Source organism: Lipotes vexillifer, unplaced genomic scaffold, assembly GCF_000442215.2.
Source record: "Lipotes vexillifer unplaced genomic scaffold, Lipotes_vexillifer_v1.1 scaffold548, whole genome shotgun sequence".
Taxonomy (NCBI): Eukaryota; Metazoa; Chordata; class Mammalia; order Artiodactyla; family Lipotidae; genus Lipotes; species Lipotes vexillifer.
The window spans coordinates 1,013,745-1,035,827 of record NW_006789826.1 but is presented as its reverse complement, the minus strand read 5'-3'; the positions used below and the strand labels follow the sequence as shown (position 1 = coordinate 1,035,827).

General features: G+C 37.1%; 1 protein-coding gene across 1 annotated transcript in view; it reads right to left on the bottom strand.

Moving 5' to 3' along the window:
- The window catches only part of SUGCT (succinyl-CoA:glutarate-CoA transferase), a 295,796-nt gene that overhangs the window by 272,220 nt on the left and 1,493 nt on the right, over positions 1–22,083 (bottom strand). Inside the window, exons 3-6 of the mRNA XM_007462850.1 lie at positions 12,546–12,597; positions 11,780–11,853; positions 7,915–8,000; positions 6,779–6,829 (exon numbers count right to left, since the gene is read on the bottom strand). Of these exons, the coding sequence (XP_007462912.1) occupies positions 6,779–6,829; positions 7,915–8,000; positions 11,780–11,853; positions 12,546–12,597 (263 nt within the window). The remainder of the gene's footprint in view (positions 1–6,778; positions 6,830–7,914; positions 8,001–11,779; positions 11,854–12,545; positions 12,598–22,083) is intronic.

Here is a 22,083-nt window from a genome sequence, read left to right as displayed (position 1 = left end):
CGCAGGCCTCTCACTGTTGTGGCCTCTCCCGTTGTGGAGCACAGGCTCAGCAGCCATGGCTCACGGGCCTAGCCACTCCGCGGCATGTGGGATCTTCCCGGACCGGGGCACGAACCCGTGTCCCCTGCATCAGCAGGCAGACGCTCAACCACTTGCGCCACCAGGGAAGCCCAATTCAATAATTTTTTAATTGCCATGTTGACGTAGATATACTCTCACACATCAAACTAATGTAATAGAATAAGACGCTGGACCAGGGGTGCGCAAACTTTTTTCATAAAATGTCAAAAAGTAAAGATTTTAGCCTTTTTAGGCCACATACATTCCCTGTCACATGTTCTTTATTTTTCTTTAACAATCTTTAAAACTGTAAAATTCACCATGGGCTGTGCAAAAACAAACTTGATTTGGCCCACACAGTCTGCCAACCTCTGCTCTAGATGGAAAATAACTGAATTTACATAAACTTTAGAAGGAAACGTCAATAAATTGAATGCCTGTTTGTTATTGTGTCAACAAATTTGGAGTGTATACATGGAACTGTTTGACTTAACAAAATTTAGGGGGAGGAGATCTTAGGAGGCATCTCAGGGAAATAAACTGTTATCCTCCAGAGCTCCTGAAACAGGTACCAGGGGCCCAGGTGACCACCTGTCAGAAGAGGAATGATATATACATTAAGATACAGGACAGAGAGAGAGAAAGGTTTTCCAGTATGCACCCCAAATCTTAAGCCATACAGGCATCCTTTCCAAATTTCAGGTGCCAATTAACATTCGAGCTGCTTCTCACATGGGCAACTCTATGCAGTATGCCCCAGGGACAGCCCAAGTAGAGATGTGTTTATTTTTTGTTAATGATTCTACCAAACCTTGCTTGGAAAATGTGGAGGGAGAATGGGTGTTAGTATAAATAAAACACAAAGCTACAGTTACATTGTAACTTATTCCACATATTTTTCTGAGCTTCTGTCTGCTACTTACACAGCACTCCTGCAGGCACTAAAGAAAACAAGCTGCATCAAACACATCTAGATTCTTACACCAGTCATCTCTCTACTGCGTATTCTGCATGGTGCACAGTATAGTACCTTATGCAAATGACATTTGATAAATTATTTTTAATGTTAAAACTCTGTGTGGGTTCCTCAAAAAGTTAAACACAGTTAAGATATGACTCAGAGATGTCAATCCTAGGTATATACCCAAAATAATTGAAAGCAGGGACTTGAACAGGTACTTGTATCCAAATGTTCATAGCAGCATTATTCACAATAGCCAAAAGATGGAAACAACCCAAGTATCCATCAACAGACAAATAAATCCATCCAGTAAAGTAGAATATTATTCAGCCGTAAAAAGGAGCAAAGTTCTGATACATGCTACAACATGGATGAACCTTGAAAACATTATGCTAAGTAAAATTAACCAGACACAAAAGTACAAATATTATATGATTTCACTTATATGAAATATCTAGAATAGGCAAATTCATAAAGACAGAAAGTAAATTAGAGGTTATCAGAGGCCGAGGGGAGAAGGAAGTGGAGAATTATTGGTTAATGGATACAGAGTTTGTTTGGGATGATTAAACATAAAGGAAATACACAGCAGTGATGATTGCACACAATTATGAATGTCATTAATGCTACTGAACTGTACAGTAAAAATGGTTAAAATGACATTTTATGTTATAATATATTATACCACAATTTAAAAACTTTTAACTATATAGGGTATTTGTATTTTTTAGATTTCTATACCATCATAAATCACATTTCAATTCACATAAAGTATTCAGATGGATCACAAATTCACTGTTTCAATAAGACAAGAAAATAAATATAATGAATAAGTTATATTAATAGAAAAGTATTCAGAATGTATAAACAAAAAACATTAAAAAACAATATACATGGTGTTATCTCATGTTTATTGGAAAAAATGAGTATACAAGGACATAAAGAGATTTGATATGATACACTAAAATATTAATCTTTTTGCACACGAGCAGATACTACTTGTATAACAACAGAAAAAAAATTTAAGCTAAAAAGAGTTGTGCTCAGAGTACCATGTAGTATGACTCTCCGAAGTTATAAGAAAAATGTGGAAAAGTTAAATTTAGAAGCTAAAGACTTCCACTGATAAAGATGCCCAGTAGCTTTTTATTATTACCCAAGAACTCAATATGTATGCATTATGATACTTATTGATAAAATATCCCCAGAAAAGTGTATAGCGCAGAAGTTATTCTTTGCTCCATTTTATAAATATTTATTTTAAATAAACACATACTACCTATTTACTAGATACTGATTCTTAGTGAGTCTGCCATCCAACATATTCTCCCTCCCTCTCTCTTTCGGGATATTTACCCATTTCAAGATCACGTATGTTCCCTAAAGCGTTAACTAACGCATTCGTTAAAATTCTAAGCAGTGCAGTGCTGAAATCAGAGACATCACAAACCTCCCTGAGCTACATGGATCTCCACACTATCTACAAGTAATATACAAGTCAACTGCTTCAGTGGAGACCAAACATTTATCGCATTTCCCTGATACAAGGATCTACTAGGAAATAAAGTGAGGGGGGAAGAAAGACTTGTTCCCAGTTTTGCTGGTGATCACCTCTTCCTCATCTTGGCGCTCACAGATCACCTAATAATCTATTCTAGAATCTTACCCACAACAAGAAACAAGCACAATTTTGCATGTTAGAGAACTCATCATCTTTTTCTTTTCTTCTGGGAAAAAAAATTTAGGAACAGACTGAATGAGCAAGATCAGAAATAGAGGGGAAGTGACGATAAGAATTTAACCACATTTATCAGTTAAAAAAAATCATAAAATAATTTTTAAATGTATGTCAAAGAATGTCCTTACTCTTAGATGTATTCTGCAAATGCTCCTCCCCCTGAGCTATACCCCCCAGGAGATGTCTCCTGAAGGATTTAAGGACAAAGTTTCATATCTTTCACTTACTTTCAAATAGATCAAAATCAGACACACACATACCACATGTATTCATATGTAAATAAACAAATATAGCAAAATCTTAAAACTGTTGCATCTAGGCATAGGGTAAATAAGAGTTCATTTATACTACTCTTTCCATTTATCTGTATGTTTGAATTTTTCATAATAAGATGTTGGAGGAAAATAAAACCCATGACACTGCTCTATTGGCCATGATTCACACCCACAATACGGATACTGTCACTGTCAACTAATTAACATAGAGAATTATTTGAAATATACATGACATCTTAGGAAGTTATCAAATCATACTGCCATGAAAATACATGGACTTTTCTAAGCAGAGCTTTCTTTTCTACACAACCTATTTTTGGTTAGCCTGGTTGACAAAGTAGTCATACTTTTTGGAGCTCTCATGTATCCAGCTGACTGCTTTGTATAATACTCTGGAACTGTATCTATAAACTAGACTCATTCTATTAGCAATCATACCCACCAAGTTCTGAATACAAAGGTTGTTTTGCTACTTTTAAGACCAAAAGAGAAATCCATGCCAGAAAGAATAAAAACACTAGGCAAAAAATAACTTTTCCTCTAGGCAGTAAGATATATAACTTATGAACTGTGTAACTAGCTGAAAGTAAAAGATATGCAAAATGACTGCAGACAATCTATTAAAGTTTAATATGAGTTGAAATGTACTTTATCGTTATCAGACATGAAGAGAAACCATGCCCATAATGAAACAATTTAAAACTGTTACAATCTGGTGGAGGACACAGGCAGGATCCAAAGAGAGTGACAAAGATGTCCCAGCAAATTCATTTATTTTCGTTAGAATTATACATGTAGGCCTAAAATACTCCAATGTACACTGATGTCTTAGCAGCAAGAGTTATGAATTCCACCTAACACTGCCCTATTGAAAAACCCTAATGAACTTGTAAAGCATTTGTTAAATCAAATCTAAAACCTTCACTCTTCAGGATAAAATATCAAAATGTTCTGAAATGGAAGCAAATAAGCAGGAACTTTGAACAATGAAGGTGGAACTGAGAAACATAAACCAGAAAGAGAAGAATTAAGCACAATCTCCTAGATGATTCATCATCATCACCATATCATCATCATAATAATAACAACTACTGAAAAGATAAAAAGAAGGGCCTGACACTACTGGGCATATACCCTGAGAAAACCATAATTCAGAGTCATGTACCAAAATGTTCGTTGCAGCTCTATTTACAATAGCCCAGAGATGGAAACAACCTAAGTGTCCATCATCAGATGAATGGATAAAGAAGATGTGGCACATATATACAATGGAATATTACTCAGCCATAAAAAGAAACGAAATTGAGCTATTTGTAATGAGGTGGATGGACCTAGAGTCTGTCATACAGAGTGAAGTAAGTCAGAAAGAGAAAGACAAATACCGTATACTAACATATATATATGGAATTTAAGAAAAAAAAAGATGTCACGAAGAACCTAGGGGTAAGACAGGAATAAAGACACAGACCTACTAGAGAATGGACTTGAGGATATGGGGAGGGGGAAGGGTAAGCTGTGACAAAGCGAGAGAGTGGCATGGACATATATACACTACCAAACGTAAAACAGACAGCTAGTGGGAAGCAGCCGCATAGCACAGGGAGATCAGCTCAGTGCTTTGTGACCACCTAGAGGGGTGGGATAGGGAGGGAGACGCAAGAGGGAAGAGATATGGGAACATATGTATATGTATAACTGATTCACTTTGTTATAAAGCAGAAACTAACACACCATTGTAAAGCAATTATACTCCAATAAAGATGTTAAAAAAAAAAAAAAAAAAAGAAGGGCCTGAGAATGAAGACAGTGGGAGTTGAGTCCAAGATAAGGGTCGCTGCCATAGACAAACAAGGCAGGGTGGGCTTCCCTGGTGGCACAATGGTTGAGAATCCACCTGCCAATGCAGGCGACACATGTTCGAGCCCTGGTCTGGGAAGATCCCACATGCCGCGGAGCAGCTAAGCCCGTGTGCCACAACTACTGAACCTGTGCTCTAGAGCCCGCGAGCCACAGCTGAGCCCACATGCCACAACTACTGAAGCCTGCGTGCCTAGAGCTGGTGCTCCGCAACAAGAGAAGCCACTGCAATGAGAAGCCCACACACCACAACGAAGAGTAGCCCCCGCCTGCCGCAACTAGAGAAAGCCCGGACGCAGAAATGAAGACCCAGTGCAGCCAAAAATAAAAAAATAAAATAAATAAATTTATTTTAAAAAAAAAAACAAGGCAAGGCAATAATAACAGAACAATTTAGAAAAATCATATTAAGTTGCAACTGAAAAATAAAATAAAAACAAGCAAACAAACCTAAGTTATGCTATAGAAAAGATGCAGGAAAACAGGACAGGGAGATCAGGACAATTATCAAGCTTTGGGTTCAACATATATCTAGTAAAATTCTAAATTTGTTGGACTGATCCAACAGAACCAGAGCGGATGATCACTGATTCTGATCTTAATAATTAGAAGACGTTATTTTTCAATCAGCCAGATGATAAGGAAAGAAGCATCAGAGCAATGAAGCTAAAATTGATACTTTGATATAAAACAAATTTGGGGATTTGGTTCTCTAATCAAGGAGATTTACATCCATTACATTTGACTTCAAACTTTTTTTTTTTAATTTATTTTATTTATTTATTTATGGCTGTGTTGGGTCTTTGCCACTGCGCACGGGCTCTTTCCAGTTGCGGTGAGCGGCGGCACGGGCCTCTCATGGCAGTGGCCTCTCCTGCTGCGGAGCGCGGGCTCTAAGCGCAGGCTCAGTAGTTGTGGCGCACGGGCCCAGCAGCTCCGCGGCATGTGGGATCCTCCTGGGCCAGGGCTCGAACCCGTGTCCCCTGCCTTGGCAGGCGGATTCTTAACCACAGCGCCACCAGGGAAGCCCTAGACTTCAAACTTTAACAAGAATGGCAAACAAGTTTTATCTCACATGATGAATCCACCTTCATGTGCACTGGGAACAATAATAATAGTTAATGCTGAATGAGTGCTGACTATGACTATGGCAGGCACCTTTCTTCACATTTTACACAATATTAACTCAATTCTAACAACCCTAAGAAGTAGGTATTATTACTGTCCCCATTTTGCTAATAAGGGAACTGAGGCATAAAGAAGTTAAGTAACCTGCCTGAAGTCACATGGCTAGTAAGTAAAGAAGGCAGAATATGGATCCCAGCAGTAGAACACTGGGGTATTCCCCTAACCATTGTGCTGGTCCCTCAAGGAAAGATGCCAAGATCAGGTCTGCACATATCAGCCATCTGAATAAGTGTTAGAAAAACCTTGGGCTCTACAGTGATGTAGACCTAGGGTTCAAACTTCAGCTCCTCCCTTTACTAGCTATGTGATCTTTAGACAATCACTGAAGCCCCTTGAGACTCATTTCACCTCTTGTGAAAATGAGGATATAATACTTCATTTACAAGGAAAATTCTGAAGATTTGAGAAGATAATACAAATAAAGTACCCAGGCCTAAGATCTGATGCAGGGCAGGCACTCAGTCAATGGACACTAGTGCCATAACTGAACACTCTGACACGATGGAGAAATGTTAAACACAATATACCAGAAATTATAAAGCAAATTATACTTAGTATAAAAACGAAGTTAAACTCAAATGGCACTTACAGAAAAATTTCAGATTGCCAATGAAATAATGTTTTAAAATATTTTTACTCATATTCAAATCCCTAATTACAACCCAGGTGACAAGATGCCTTCTATAGAGCATACTGTACCTCTTTGATGATTTTCACCCCTTTTGGATCCTTGATATTAACAGCTATACTCTAAAAATTAAAAATATATATATTAAAATAGTATCTTAAAAATTTTTCTTATTGCTGACAGTTCAATAAGAGAGCCATTCATATTATAGATTTCTCCTCTTAAAGTAAATGCATTTTCCTCACGAAGAAACATTTAAATAATTTTTACTGATTTTATTTTCAATTTGGATATGTTAGGATGATAGTAAGGACTATAGTAAAAATTTTTCAAATAATAATACCAAATGTAGGCAATTAGCAATCTCCAAAAGAATAACAAATGTAACAAATCAAGTGATTCCTCACTTTAATAAAATTATTTCCATTAAAAACCATTATAGGGCTTCCCTGGTGGTGCAGTGCTTGGGAGTCCACCTGCCAATGCAGGGGACACAGGTTCGTGCCCTGGTCTGGGAAGATCCCACATGCTGCGGAGCGGCTGGGCCCGTTAGCCATGGCCACTGAGCCTGCGCGTCCAGAGCCTGTGCTCTGCAACGGGAGAGGCCACAGCAGTGAGAGGCCCGTGTACCGGAAGGAAAAAAAAAAAAAAAAAAAAACATTATAAATTCTCAAAGAATGTTTTAAGTTAGTAGAGAAGGAAAATTAATAAAAAAGCTCTACTGTTTCTACTTGGTAACTGGTGAATGAATAAAATAAAATAAAATGTCACCTTATTGGGAATATTACAAAATATCTACAAAAAGGGGTAGAAATAAACAAGCCACAATGATATCAAAAGTTTTGTTATTACAAGAGAATTACACAGGGCTTCCCTGGTGGCGCAGTGGTTAACAATCTGCCTGCCAATGCAGGGGACACGGGTTTGAGCCCTGGTCCAGGAAGATCCCACATGCCGTGGAGCAACTAAGCCCCTGAGTCACAACTACTGAGCCCGTGTGCCTAGAGCCCGTGCTCCGCAACAAGAGAAGCCACCGGAATGAGAAGCCCTCGCACTGCAACGAAGAGTAGCCCCCGCTCATTGCAACTAGAGAAAGCCCGCGTGCAGCAACGAAGACCCAAGGCAGCCAAAAATAAATTCATTATTATTTTTTTTTAAAAAAAGAGAGAATTACACAAAGGAAGCAAAAAGGGGATAATATTCTTACTTTTTTATTTCGGTTAACACTGAGAAAATAAGTACTTTCTGTCCCCACAAAAGGTGGACCCCAAGTTCGTGTATCATCACCGGCTCCTGAAAATAATAGTATGAACTATTTAACCTTGAAACATCATGAGACATTTCAAATCAACATATGTAAGTTCACAGATGCCTAAACAAGATCAGGGGAATCAGCAACCTAAAGTGGCCTTGGGACCTTGTTAGAACTGCCCAAACTCTTTACCTGTTCATGTAAATCACTAAATCCTCCCATAGCTTCTTTCACTAAAATCCATCCCTGAAAGTCAGAATCCAGAAGGGAATATCCTACTGGCAGTCTTTAGATTTAATAATGGCAAGTCTGAGGGGGAAAAAAATTACTCTCCTACTTCAACAAACAAGTCAGCTCTTTCAGTGTTTTTAGCATTAAATGTGCAAACAAAATGTGGGGTCTACAAAATATTTTTGTTAAATATAATTTAAATCAGGATAATGATAAGTAAGTCTTTATGATAAAGTGGTATCTGAGGCTAGGTATAAAACAATGATAAATAAATCTATTTTTTAAATTCTGTAGCAATAAATCAGAAAAAGCAAAATAAGCTACTGAATAGCAAATGTCAATAATTTAAGATGCTATTTAGAATAAAATTTTAGTAGTCTAGGTCTTGCTTCAAAGTAAAAGTTTAAAAACATCAAAAATAGGGTATTTTATTCTAAACATCTACTTCAAATGATTCTGAAAAGTACTTGTGTTTGATTCAAAGATAACACTATCGAGTTACAGAAAAAAAAGTTTTCTTTGCACAAAAAGCAAACAATGTAGATGGAGCTCAGAAAGTGAATCAACAATTAACAGGCACAAATTAGTATCACTTAAATTAAGATTTTTATAAGTTCTGATTAAATATTGATATTAGAAACTAATCACTACCTAAGTATTACTAGCCCACCAATAAGAGAATTTGTGAATATGGATTAAAGTTTAAATTCTAATCTCATTTAAATGATATAATTAATTTATTAGCCCATTAGACTTTACCCACTGAAACTGATAAAGAAAAACAGACACAGCCTTTTAGAAAACAAAACAGAAGCTAAAGAATAGACTCCTTTACTTAAAAACAAAAAAATAAAAACCTCACAAGAGAAAGCGAGAACACAGGACAGAGGAGAAAAGAAGCATTAGTTCTAACTGGGGATGAACTGATAAACAACACAAAGCAATAAATAGTAAGTATCAAACTGAACAGCATGCTCAGAACGTCAGGGGAAAAAATAAACTACAAGAGTCCACAAAGACAGTCTCCTAGTAATAAACCAGTTATAGGCTTCACGGAAAAATGTATGTGTGAATCTGGATCTTCAAGATCAGATAGGACCTCCCAGAGGCTGGAGAGAGTCCAGCCACTTCCATTTTTTTGAACGTCTCAATACATTAAATTTTAAAAAAAAATTTGTTTTTAAGAGAGCAATGTCAAGATAAGGCTAAAAGTAGAGAGCTTATTTTAAATGTTTACATTCATCTCTTGGGTGGAAATAATGTCAGAAATCTAAACTGGAGGTCTACATGGCTTTCCTGCCCCACCTGGTCCTGGTGTATAACCTGGGTTTAAGAGATGCAGAAGGATAGGATATGTGCTGACGGCCCATGAAATGAAATAAAGGTTAAAGGTCACAAACTGGTAAAACTGGCAATTTGAGAGACATGTTTTATTTGACCCACACACAACTTAGTTTTTAAATATCTGCCATGATTTCAAAATCTAGAGATAGTATATAAAAATTCAGACTGCCTTTCTTATATGATATTTCAACACATTCATCCATTCAGCAAATAGTTATTGGGTGCCTACTATGTCACAAACACTGCTCTCTGCAGAGCAGACACAGCAGTGAACAAAGACCAACATCCCTGCCCAGGTATGCCTGCCTCCTGGTGACAACCCTGGAATAACAGCAGCATCATTGGCTGCCCAGCCCACTTCATTCATTTAGGTTACCTGCCTGGCCCTGCAGGCATAGCGTTTACACCCACCAAAAGACTCTAGAAAGAGAAGAAAAAAATATACTTAGCTTGATACGCTCTTTGATTACTCAAATAAGAATAATCTAAGGCCCAAGTCAGAAAACTACAACAAAATTTAATTTAAGAACTGAGGAAGTGGACACTAAAAGAGACTGAAATGTGAAAATACTGCCAAGGGACTTTTCTTCATATCTGTTGAATAACTATCTCGAAAAAACAAAATATATAATATGAACATTAAAACGTACTGAGCAAAAGGGTTAAAGGAGAGAGACCAATTAGTAAGAAAAAGAGCAATGAACAGCTGCTAGGAACAAAGCTTGATGCCTAGTGTATGGCTATGGAACATAATAAAGGCCTAGACTAAGGAAAGGGTCCCCCAGTGTGGAAATGAAAAAGTACAAAGGAGAAACAGGACTAAGCAAACAGGGATTAGTGATTTCTAAAATTAATAAAGATAAAGTCATTCCCTCAGTATTCATGAAGGACTGCTTCCAGCACCCGCTGAGGACACCAAAATTGGCAGATGTTCAAGTCCCATAATTGGCCCTCCATATCCACCAGTACAGCATCCGCAGATTCAACCAATCACAGATCATAAAAGTACCCAATCTGTGGCTGACTAAATCCATAAATGCAGAACCCGTGGATACGAAGGGCAAACTGTACAAATATTTAACCTAGTGATCAAATGATATAGCAACAGAAATCATACTGGCTATTCTATCTAGAAATGCAAGACCCAATGCTTGAAATTAGAAAGTATGTGGTATTAAAACTGGATAGCAATGTGAAAATTAGAAGTTTTGTGGTACCTGTAAAAGAAAAAAAAAGATGTTCAGCTAGAAAGTAAACATTATTCAGCATATACCCAGCAATGACCAAAAGTGATAAATATCACTGACTGGATAAATGAAGCATTATCTCTAGAAAGCAGGATTCACCAGGCTCTTCTATCACCTGGAGCCTGACAAGCACAGGGCCAGATAAATATAAAATATATAACATTCCCCATGCTGATCAGAGAATCTTCTGCTAACTGCTTTGGCCTCTTAAGAAGATCTATGTAGCAGAAAGTTGAATCTTCTGGATCATGCGTTCTACTTTATAGCGTTTAATCACTTATGGTAAATTAATATGTTGATGTAATTATAAACTAGTTTCTTATGGGTCTTATAGATACATGCACACTATTCAAGAATAGACCATTTTCACTAATTTGGGAATTCTGTTCCATAACCATAAGCAACAGATCTTGAAGAATAAATAATAATGCTAATTTCTTGCCTTCCCTTCATCCCCCAGTGAGGGAAGGTGGCCAGGCCCACTCTAACCTCAGTCTCAGCAGCAAGGCTTGTGTGGGGCTCAGAAGGGCCAGGATCAGAGCTGAGTGTCTGGATATTCCTTACTAGCTGTGTGACCGTGGACAAATCCCTTGACCTCTCTGTGTCTCTGTCTTCTTTTTTATAATCTAGGAATAATAACAGCTCACAGGCTGTTGTAAAGACTGAATAAATTAATACAGGCAAAGTGCTTAGAATTGTTCCTGGCACTAACTGTTGTTAGCATCATCATTATTTACGTGTTGCCCGTCAGTTTCTACCAGAGGCTTCCAGGTGCATGTGAAGGACCTGGCTTAGGCCTTAGCCCTTGGCATGTATAAAGAGTAGAAAGAGATCTAATATTAGTATAGGTTCAGAGGAAAATAAAGAAAGGAGAAGGGAAAATAATCGCTTCATTTCAATTCTCTCCTCATCCCACATACAGGTACATGGACATTTAAAGAACTATTAAAAATATTTATTAGCTTATTTCTATGTTTTAAAGAGAGCAGTAGTTTTACCTGGTCTTTCCACTTTTATAACTTCTGCTCCAAGATCTCCTAAATTCATAGTAGCAAAAGGTCCCGCCAGTACTCTACAATGTTAACAATGATAGATAAATTCATTACCATCTTTAAGATTTTTATATTAATTCTTTTCTTAATAGTCCATCAACACAGACAAGCTCATATAATATGAGTAAGAATTAAAATTGTTAAAACTAAAAAAAAAAAAAATTGTTAAAACTGTTCAAAAAAGTGATTTTGGCCATATGTATCAGAGCTTTAAAAAGTATATTCCCTTTGATGCAGTAATTCTACTTTCAGAATTCTATCCTAAGGAAGAAACTGAAAGATTTCCTGAGGCAAAGATTTATGTACAAGGAAGTCTCATTTATAATATAAAAACACTGGAGGATGACTAAGTAATTACGTGACAACTATATACTATAATAAAATATCTTATATTTTTTGTTGAATCTTGAATGACATGAGAAAATACTCAAAATATAACATTATGTTTAAAATGTGGATAAACCTGTAATTTCAATATGGTTCCAATTTTTATTTTCACAAGTTATATATAAATATGCAGATTGGAAAGAAATGTATAAGTATTATACTAATTGTCTCATAGAATGATGAAATTACAGGAAATTTTCTTGGTTTTTCTTTCCAAAATTTCAATGATAAGCTTATAAACACCTTCTTATAATCCAAGAAATAAATGCCTTTTTAAAGAAGGGGGAAAACTCAATCACCAAAACACAGATAAACCAATACAAACCTTGTTAGATCCAGAATTCTTACACCCTCCAATGGCTTCATATTGTCGGTATCTGGCAAAGACAGAAAATACTTAAGATGATTACTGATTGTCGGAAGGAATAATGCAGAATTCTTCATATTCTTAGTAATATCTATTACTACTAAATAAATAAATAAATTTTCCTTCACATTTCTGCTTTATATATATCACAGAAACCTTGACCCAGTCCAACTAAATCAATCTGTAAAAATTAAAGCCTCTAATACCAGATTATTCCCGATTTAATAAAGTCCAAAGCTACACTTAAGATAGTTTGTCTAATGAAAAATTTAAAAGTGGGACAAACTAATGAAAAATTTTAAAATGGAGGGAGGGGGTGTATAGGCTGAGCACAGAGGGTTTTTAGGACACTGAAAATACTCTGTATGATACTGTAATGATGGATACATGTCATTACACATTTATCCAAACCCAGAATTGAGAAACAGAACTTTCCATTACCTGAAAGTTTTCTCCTGCCCTTTGCAAACTACCTCTCCCTCCATCCCCAACCTCAGGCAACCATTGATCTGCTTTCTGTCATTTTAGTTTGCATTTCCTAGAATTTTATATAAATGAAATCATACACTATGTACCCTTTTTTGTCTGGCTTCTTTCATTCAGCATTATGACGCTGAGACTCATCCATGTTGTTGCATTTTTATGAGTAGTATCCTACTCTATGGATATACCACATTTGTTTATCCATTCAGCTGTTGATGGGCACTGGGTTGGTTCCAGTTTTAGGTTACAGTGGATCAAGCTACTATGAACATTTGTGTACAAGTCTGTGTGTGGACATGTTTTCATTTCTCTTGAGTAAACACCTAGTGGAATGGCTGGGTAATATGGTAAGTTTATGCTTAACTTTCTAAGAGACTGCCAAACAGACTTCCAAAGTGTTTGTACAACAGCGCGCGTTCTAGAAACTCCACATCCTCACAACACTAGGTATTGTTCATCTTTTAAAGGTTAGCCATTCTAATGGGTATATGATGTTTCTCTGTGGTTTTAACTGGCATTTCCCTGTTGACTAATGCTGTTGAAAATCTTTTCATGTAATAATAGGCCATTCATACATCTTCTATTGTGAATTGCCTCACTGCTTTTATTTTTTTTAACTTTTTATCTTATATTGGAGTACAGTTGATTAACAATGTTGTGATAGTTTCAGGTGTACAGCAAAGTGACTGAGTTACGCATATACATGTATCTATTCTTTTTCATATTCTTTTCCCATTTAGGTTGTTACATAATATTGAGCAGAGTTCCCTGTGCTATATACAGTAGGTCCTTGTTGATTACCCATTTTAAACATTACAGTGTGTACATGTCAATCCCAAACTCCCTAACTACCCCTTCCCCTGCCTCACTGTTTTTAATACTGAAGTAAAATATTCGAAACAGTGCAAAAATCCACCAACAGGTGAAATGTTAAATAAGCACCTGCACATCCATATAAAAAAATACCGGACCGATGCTAAGAAAAATGAGACATTTACATACCCTGACATGTAAAGTTCATCAAGATATATTCCTAAGTTATAAAATAAATCAAGTTGTAGAACAGAATGTATAATATGATCCTATATTTGTAAAGATACATAATAACATTAATAATACATGTTGGTATTTCTAGGAGCATTCATAAAATTCTACTGGTGGTTAAATCCTGGGGTAAGAATTTATGGAGAACTTTCACTAGCTAAGTTATTTATTTCTGTAATTTTGCTTAATCGTGATTAAGTGTATAATCAGCAAAAAAAAAAAAGGAAAATGAAAAAGTGAAAACATAAAGAACAAAATGAGAGAGAAAACAAGATATTTTAGAGAAAATAAAACATAGAAAAAGACCTCAAATGTGAGAAGATATTCTGACATCATTAGGAATGAATGGACAAGTAATTCTTTATGTTACATAAGACTCCAAAACTACTGGTCTTATGTACTCATCTCTTTTGGGGCCCTTGTTTCATTTCAAATGATGCAGGAAATATATTTAGAGGTCTCTTCAACCCATAAATCTCATTTCATTATAAATCTATAAAGAGAAGTCTATATTTCTCTACCAATATCAACTCACAACCATAATAAATTTTGTTTAATGACACAAAACTTTTCAAATGAATTAATTTAACATCAGGCAATAGAATTTTACTTTTATTATCTGAGAAGATAACCAGAAAGGACTTCTAGAGCACATTTAAGTCAAAATCAATTAATGAGTTTTAAACAGTTAAGAGCATAAACCCTGGAGACTGACTGAATTTAATTCTCTGCTTCACTACTTACTACCCTAGTGACCTTCACCAAGGTAACTTCACTTCTCTGAGCTTCAGTTTCCTCATTTGAAACACCTATATCATAGAGTTTGCAAGGATTAAATGAAATGTTCTATGTAAAGTGCATAGTACTTCCTGGAACATGGTAAATGCTCACTAAAAATCAACAATTGTTGTTATCATCATCGTCATCATTGTATTATACAGTCACAATACCTATTAAAGTAGATAATCCAGATTTGAAAACAAGAGAAAAACACATGACTCATGATTATTTCAAAGAACAGAAAATAACATATATGATTCTCAATACTCTATACTTTAAAAAGATATCTATAGCCATACTTTGCCTGTTTGTGAAAGACCAGAATAGGCTGATTACGGGGGGAAAAAAACAGTTGAAAAGAGCATCTATTATAACGTAATTTGTTAAGATATATTGAGCAGCTTGTATATTGCTCTAACTTATTTGGCCTCTAGGATGGAAAGCTATTATGATGATCACAGCTGAGTAACCATGCAAAGCAGTATAACTATAATGAAGTTGCCATCAAATCTATGCTTGCCAGAGCTGCTTCTAGGAACTCCCCTGGTATTTGGCCCTAAGGTTTCCACGACACAAAGAAACTTCAGCAGCACCAGAGTAGATATAATTGACAGATGCCCACACAAGTGGCTCATCTGTATGACAGCCATCATGGCATCCCTCCCCCACTGTACTAGTCAACTACTGAGACATTAAAAAAAAAAAGTCGTCATAAAACAAACTGATCGAATACCACTATGAAATACAACATGTGATATACACCGAAATGATTTCTTAATTTGATATTCTACAGAGAATTTAACTACCAGAACTTAGGAGTGAGACAGTAGATGGATATCTCTTCAAAGCTTTATTTAGAATAGTTAGCAGGATATTTTCTTTCTAGCATAGGTTAAAAGTCTTGAAAGAAGCTCTGTTCCTAATAGTATAATTTGGCAGGTAATTTTAGGAGTTTAGAGTACTTGGAAAATTAGCATCCACTGGAAAACATTCCAGGGAACCTAAAAATTTTGAGTTGTAAAAAGGTACTGTGGAAGTGATGCCAAAGTTACAAGGCAATTACACCATTTAGAGACAACCAGAGAACAAGAGCTAGATGGATAGTGACTTATAATAATTTATAATTCACCTTCCACTGACACTCAGTTTCTTGAGAATTGCCCTTCTCTTGCAAGGACTTGGCTACTACTATGGGATTTGCAATCAAACAGGTTTTTAAACTGTTGGATGCTACTATTTTAATGAAAACTTGAGAAATCTACAGGAAGGATAGTGGGAAAAGACCAGATAAAGGGTTTTTGAATGATAGGTAAAGCACGCTACAACCAAAGTACAAATCAGTGCTAATCCCAAATCCCTCTGCTCTTCTACATTTCCCAGCTTCTCTTGCAATTAGGTTGGGCCCAAATGCCGGGGGCCTGGCCAATGAAACATAAACTAATTCCAGCCCTGATCCTTAAAAACATCCCACAAAATCCTCCAGGCTTCTATATTCCTGCCGCAGTGACCTTGGAAGCTACAATTTTCAAATAGTGTAGCTATACGTGCAAGAAAGATGTTTTATTGTATTAAGCCACTGAGATTGTAGGCTAATTTGTACCACCACCCCATCTAGCCTATCCTGACCAATGAAGAAACCAAGCATTGGAGGAGGAAAAATGGTAGCCTCTAAGCGATCGTAGAGCATCAAAGCCAACAACTGGAAAGTCCATTTCAGGGGTAGGTTGTTTCACTGTTAGCAGCAGTCTTCAAACTGAGATATGTGAAGACTTTTGTAAGAAATGAATCATTTTAAAGGAATCAACTTCCAGGTCTTCAACTTTCATATGCATTTTTTCCTAAAAATAAGCCTTCTTTCATGATAAGCTTTCTCTCACTGGGCAGAAGGAAAACATATTCCTTACACATTACAGCTCTTACCCTCATCTTAATTCTTGTAAAATCTACTTGTGATAAAAACTTTTAAATATGAACTTAATATATGCAATGAATTGCCTTTCAAAAGTCATTTAGGAGAAAGACCACTGCTATAGACTGGCACGTGGAAAGGTAGGAAACAGCACCAACTCATAGATTTTATAAATCAATTTATAGTTATAGGATTCACAACCAAAAGTCAGGAAGCCAGAGAAAAAAACTTCAGTGTTCAGGCCCCCTTAAAGGGCCAGCCTGAAGTGAACTACTCAGAGGATAAGAAGTGGCTGAAGCAGGTACTCATGGAGCAAATGATAGCAATGAATTACCAAATATGAATGCTCACAAACCCAAGAGGCCCCTGGAACTTCTCCATGTTAGTGTGGTGGCTCTCCTCCCAGAGAAGACTGAGCAAAGGCAAGACCTTTGTGGCAACTAGGGAAAGGCATCCCTTCCAGGGGACAACCAGCAAAACGCCATCACAGGTACTTGAGGGAAATGATAATTATCACGGCAAAGAAGAAAATGTGTGCACGCGACGCGTGGGAGGGTGGAGGTGGGGCACAGTGTGACTGTGAATGTGATGAGCCTCTTTTGACACAAAATAGGTAGGGAACCCGATTTTACAGACCCACTGCAGATAAACGGAGGAGGAACAGAAGGGAAGGGAAGGGACAGCCTGGAAGAAGTGTGTGGACGGATACATTTGTGAGAAAAAATGTCTTATGATTTGATTTGTTTTCGGGACTTCCCTGGCGGTCCAGTGATTTAAGAGTCCGCGCTTCCACTGCATGGGACACAGGTTCGATCCCCAGTGGGGGAACTAAGATCCCGCATGCCGCATGGCAGGGCCAAAACCAATAAAGACACAAGCCCATGATTTGTTGCTTCTTTCTCCAGCAACAAAAAAATTCAGCAACATGTGCAATGTTTCTGCTCAGGGAAGTCTATTATGGACCCAGAATCCAAAGGTTTTATTGAGGGCTTTTCACATAGGCACTCTCTGCTCAGCATGCACCAAAATTCTGGACTCCCAGAAGAATAGCAGGTGCTCACCATAAATCCATAAATCACACTGATTGTACAAATCATCTAGGCACCCTTATTAATTAGGAAGCAGTTCGAGTACCCAGTTCCCAGATGCCAAACAAGGGCCACTCTTGTAAGAAGGTCTTTCTAAAGATAGCAGCCTGAGGCCTGCTATGTTAACTCTTTTCTGTACAGGTATCATGTTTTTCCAACCCCACATTATATACTCATGTATAGTTGGTTTTCCCTTTTAAAAAGCTTTTATTTTCCAATTTAAAGTATGTGAGGTTTATTTTTTCTATTTATATATTAAGTATTTGCTTCTTAGATAAGAGACTAATATTTTTTCTTGCCTTCTATTTTCCTAAACATTTCAGGTTTTCTACAAAAGGTACGTATTGTTTTTACAACTGGAAAAATACAAAGATACCAGTTCTGGCGACATTAAAATTTTACTTACACCTTTTAAAACAAACATTTGTGTCTGGAAAAGAATAATCATACTCTTACATTTTTCTTCATGTCAAAGTATTCTGTCAACAATTTTATTATTTTCAATGAAAACTTTTATAAGTGTTAGTTAATGCATTAACACTTGCATTACACATGGGTGAAGAATATTAGTCTAAAAGAAATAAACATTTATAATACTTTTCACCTGTGCTTGACTACTATGGATGGTGGATACATGCTTAGAATTGAAAAGAAGATCATTAACAGTAGTCTGGCTCTCAGAGGCAAAAACAAGTTACTTCGAATGCCTGCTTTATCAATGAGAACATTACATAAGTGATAGTTAAGTGGTCTACTGCATTCAAGGCAGGCCTCACCTTATCAGTAAATGAGCTAATCAATCCCAGAGATGCCTTTACGACTGACAGTCTTCAACATGGAACAGCTGACAACAGAACCTATATAAGGAAAACTGAGGTAACCTGAAAGGCTTCAGGAAATATTAAGATAAAGCTTATGCTAAGTATACATACAGTAGGCCCTCTGTATCTGTGGGTTCCCCAACTGCAGACTCAACCAGCAGTGTACCAAAAATATTTGGGAGAAAAAAATGCCAAGAAATTCCGAAAAGCACGATTTGAATATGCTGCACCTCCCACAACTATTTACATAGCAGTTGCACCATATCGTCAACTATTTACATATCATTTATATTGTATCAGATATTATAAGTAATATGGAGATGATTTTAGGTATACACAGGTTGTATAGTTATATGCAAATACTAAACCATTTTATATAGTAAGGGACTTGAGCACCCTCAGTTTTTGGTATCCAAAGGGGGTTCCTGGAACCAATCCCCTGCAGATACCAAGGGATGACTGTACAAGCATTTCTAGGGCTCCCTTCAGCAGCACATATACTAAAATCAGAACAAAAATTTCTATACATAGAAACTATTGAATACATTCTTCTGTCCTAAGAAGTGCTTTCATCATCAAAAATACATTTTTGGGGGGACCTCCCTGGTGGCTCAGTGGTTAAGACTCTGTGTTTCCAACGCAGGGGGGCACAGGTTCGATCCCTGGTCAGGGAACTAAGATTCTATAGGCTGTGTGGCGTGGCAAAAAAAAAATATATATATATATATATATATATATAAACTTTTTAATATCTATATGTATTCAAAAACATGAGGTTTTTGAAGCAGAGATCAGAGTTATTATTACTTACATCAAGAAATGCACCATTTTTCCCACACCTAATATGCCACAGGTGTCATAATGAGAGCTGGTGGACTAGGCGTGCACATACAAGGAATGAACCACAGGATAGGTCCCCAAAATTATAAATCTATTAGTTTGTATGGGATAGCTGCCCAGCAGCCACCTTCCCCCAAGAAAAGCAGAGAAAGCTTATCTCCCTAATGTAAGCAAATTCTCCTTCAGAAGAAAAGGGGATGGTCCCTGGGTTCTAAGCCTTTGGAATATAAATAAATGTCTCCAGGGGGAAAGATAAACTTCCCTGGGTTTACAATCTCGATCTTGGGAATGTCTCCAAGGCTCTGAGTTTTATACCCCTTTGAAATATAAACATAAACTTCCTGAGAGTTCTCTAACAATCATTTCAGTCATCCTTTAACTTCCAAGGCTTGCCCTTTAACCCAGGCTCTAGTTTCCTTGGCTTAGAAAGCCCTGACCATGCAGAAACATGAAAATATTTACACCTTGGTAATAAGCAGTAAAACTAACCAAAGTATTTACTTTTGCAGCACTCATTAATACCTGACAGCTACCTAAAATATTGGCTTTCAAACCCTTTCTGGAGAGCCCTAGGAATTCCTTAGCAGTGCCCCAGAAGTGTCTTTTCAGGGAGGCAGTTAAAGTAGGGGACAGAGTGAGCAGCTACGAGACCCCAATTCCTGCTTCAAACACAAAGCCATCTGCTCTCATAAAGGCTCTACAAAAAAAAAAAAAATTTGTTTAATCTACTGAAAAAAGACACACCAAAAAATCTTACATAACCCAAATAAAGATCCTCAGTCTTATAGAAATAGACAAGGCCCCATTTTCACTTACACTTAAATTTCCTTAGTGGTACTCTTATAAAAGTAAAACTTATAAAACATGCACCACCACAAAGTTAACCAATTAATCTGGGGGCTCCCCATATAACTCATGGGTACTGAGAAAGTTCCTTGATGTTTTGCCTGTTGATGTCCTCTGTGTACAATGCCACTTGAAGACAGCACCTAGCCACTAACAGTGTCTTCAATAAAAGCACTATCCTACTGAGGATCCTATTTTCTAATGCTGGTCCTCCCTAAAGAGTGCTGCAATTCTCTTTTTGTGGGAACAATACCTGTGTTACTCACAAAAGTGCTCTTTTCTCTCCACAGGACTCAGACTTAGTTCATGGGACAGCCACCAAACTCTCATACACATCATCCCAATTCACTTTTCTATTTCCAGGTAATGCAACATAAAACTTCCTTCATCTCTCTTCCCCTGAACTCACCACCACACAAATAACCAACACAAGTATGTGTCTGGGGACCTCAGACCCACCAGTTCAGGCAGCCAGACTGCAATTCCCAGGTTAATACTCCGGAAGATTCTAGGTACATTCACAAAAGTTCAATACTAAGGTTCTATCTACTAATCTCTAAATATCTAAAATAATATGCTACGCAGTACCACTATCAGAATTTTACATGCTTATTTATCTATTGCATTTTTCAAAGGACGGACTGAGTATTAATTCATATTTCTTTACCTAGGAAAAAAGACAACTGCCTGGGATTCAAGAAGCCTGAGTTCTGGTCCCACATCCATTTGCTATGTGAATTCAAGCAAGTCACTTCACTTTTCTTGGACAATTTCTCATCTGTGAAAAGGCAAGTTGCCTATTCTCAGAAGTGATCCAAGTGGAATCTGGAGTTTTCATATAATTAAGAATGTACTCTCCCTCAATCCTCATATATACCTGAAAACATGATGACAGGCACACTGTCATGTGCAATCTACCTGTCAAAATCTACCTCCCCCGTTTCTAATGCAAGTTCATATGTGTAGAAGATAGCAGTGTATCACTATAGGAAAGAGCATTCCAGAAGTGTAAGGCAAGTAAAATGACAACTTACAGTACTACACTCAATTCTGCGAAACATTCGCCAGTTATTTAAAAATTAACAAAGGTAATTTTCATCCTTGCCACCCTCATTTTTCTGCTCCCTCCCCACAAAATGTAGATTAGTTGATGATATTAAAGGGGGTATTATAGGTGAGAATCACTGACCAATATGATGTGACCCACTCATTCATTCAATAAATATCTGACAGCTCAATTACCAGGCATTAAGCTAAGCACCAAAGACAATGTCCAGAAAGGTGCTTAGCTTTGGCCAGGACAAAAGTATATAATAAAGTGAATAATCTGGGATCCCCTGGCCTTAACTGCATCACAAAGCCTTGATGGCATTATCCTGCCTTGATTGATTCTACAACTTGTATCTAAAGTAAAAGCTTGATGAACCGAATTCCCTCAGAAAAAACAACCACAGATAAGTGTGTGTATATCTCCATTCATCAAGCTGAGAAAACATCCCATTCTTCGGCTTTGCCACGTCACAGAACGTGTCAAACGGACAGTGAGGAGTGGCACCTGCAAGGTTCACAGGCTGAAAAGCACAGGTCCAGGCTACCCATTAGGCTATGATTAAATGAGTCCGAAAAGTCTTCAAGATTGTTTCCTACAAGATGAATTCAAGACTCACAGTGGCCTATCATTCCCA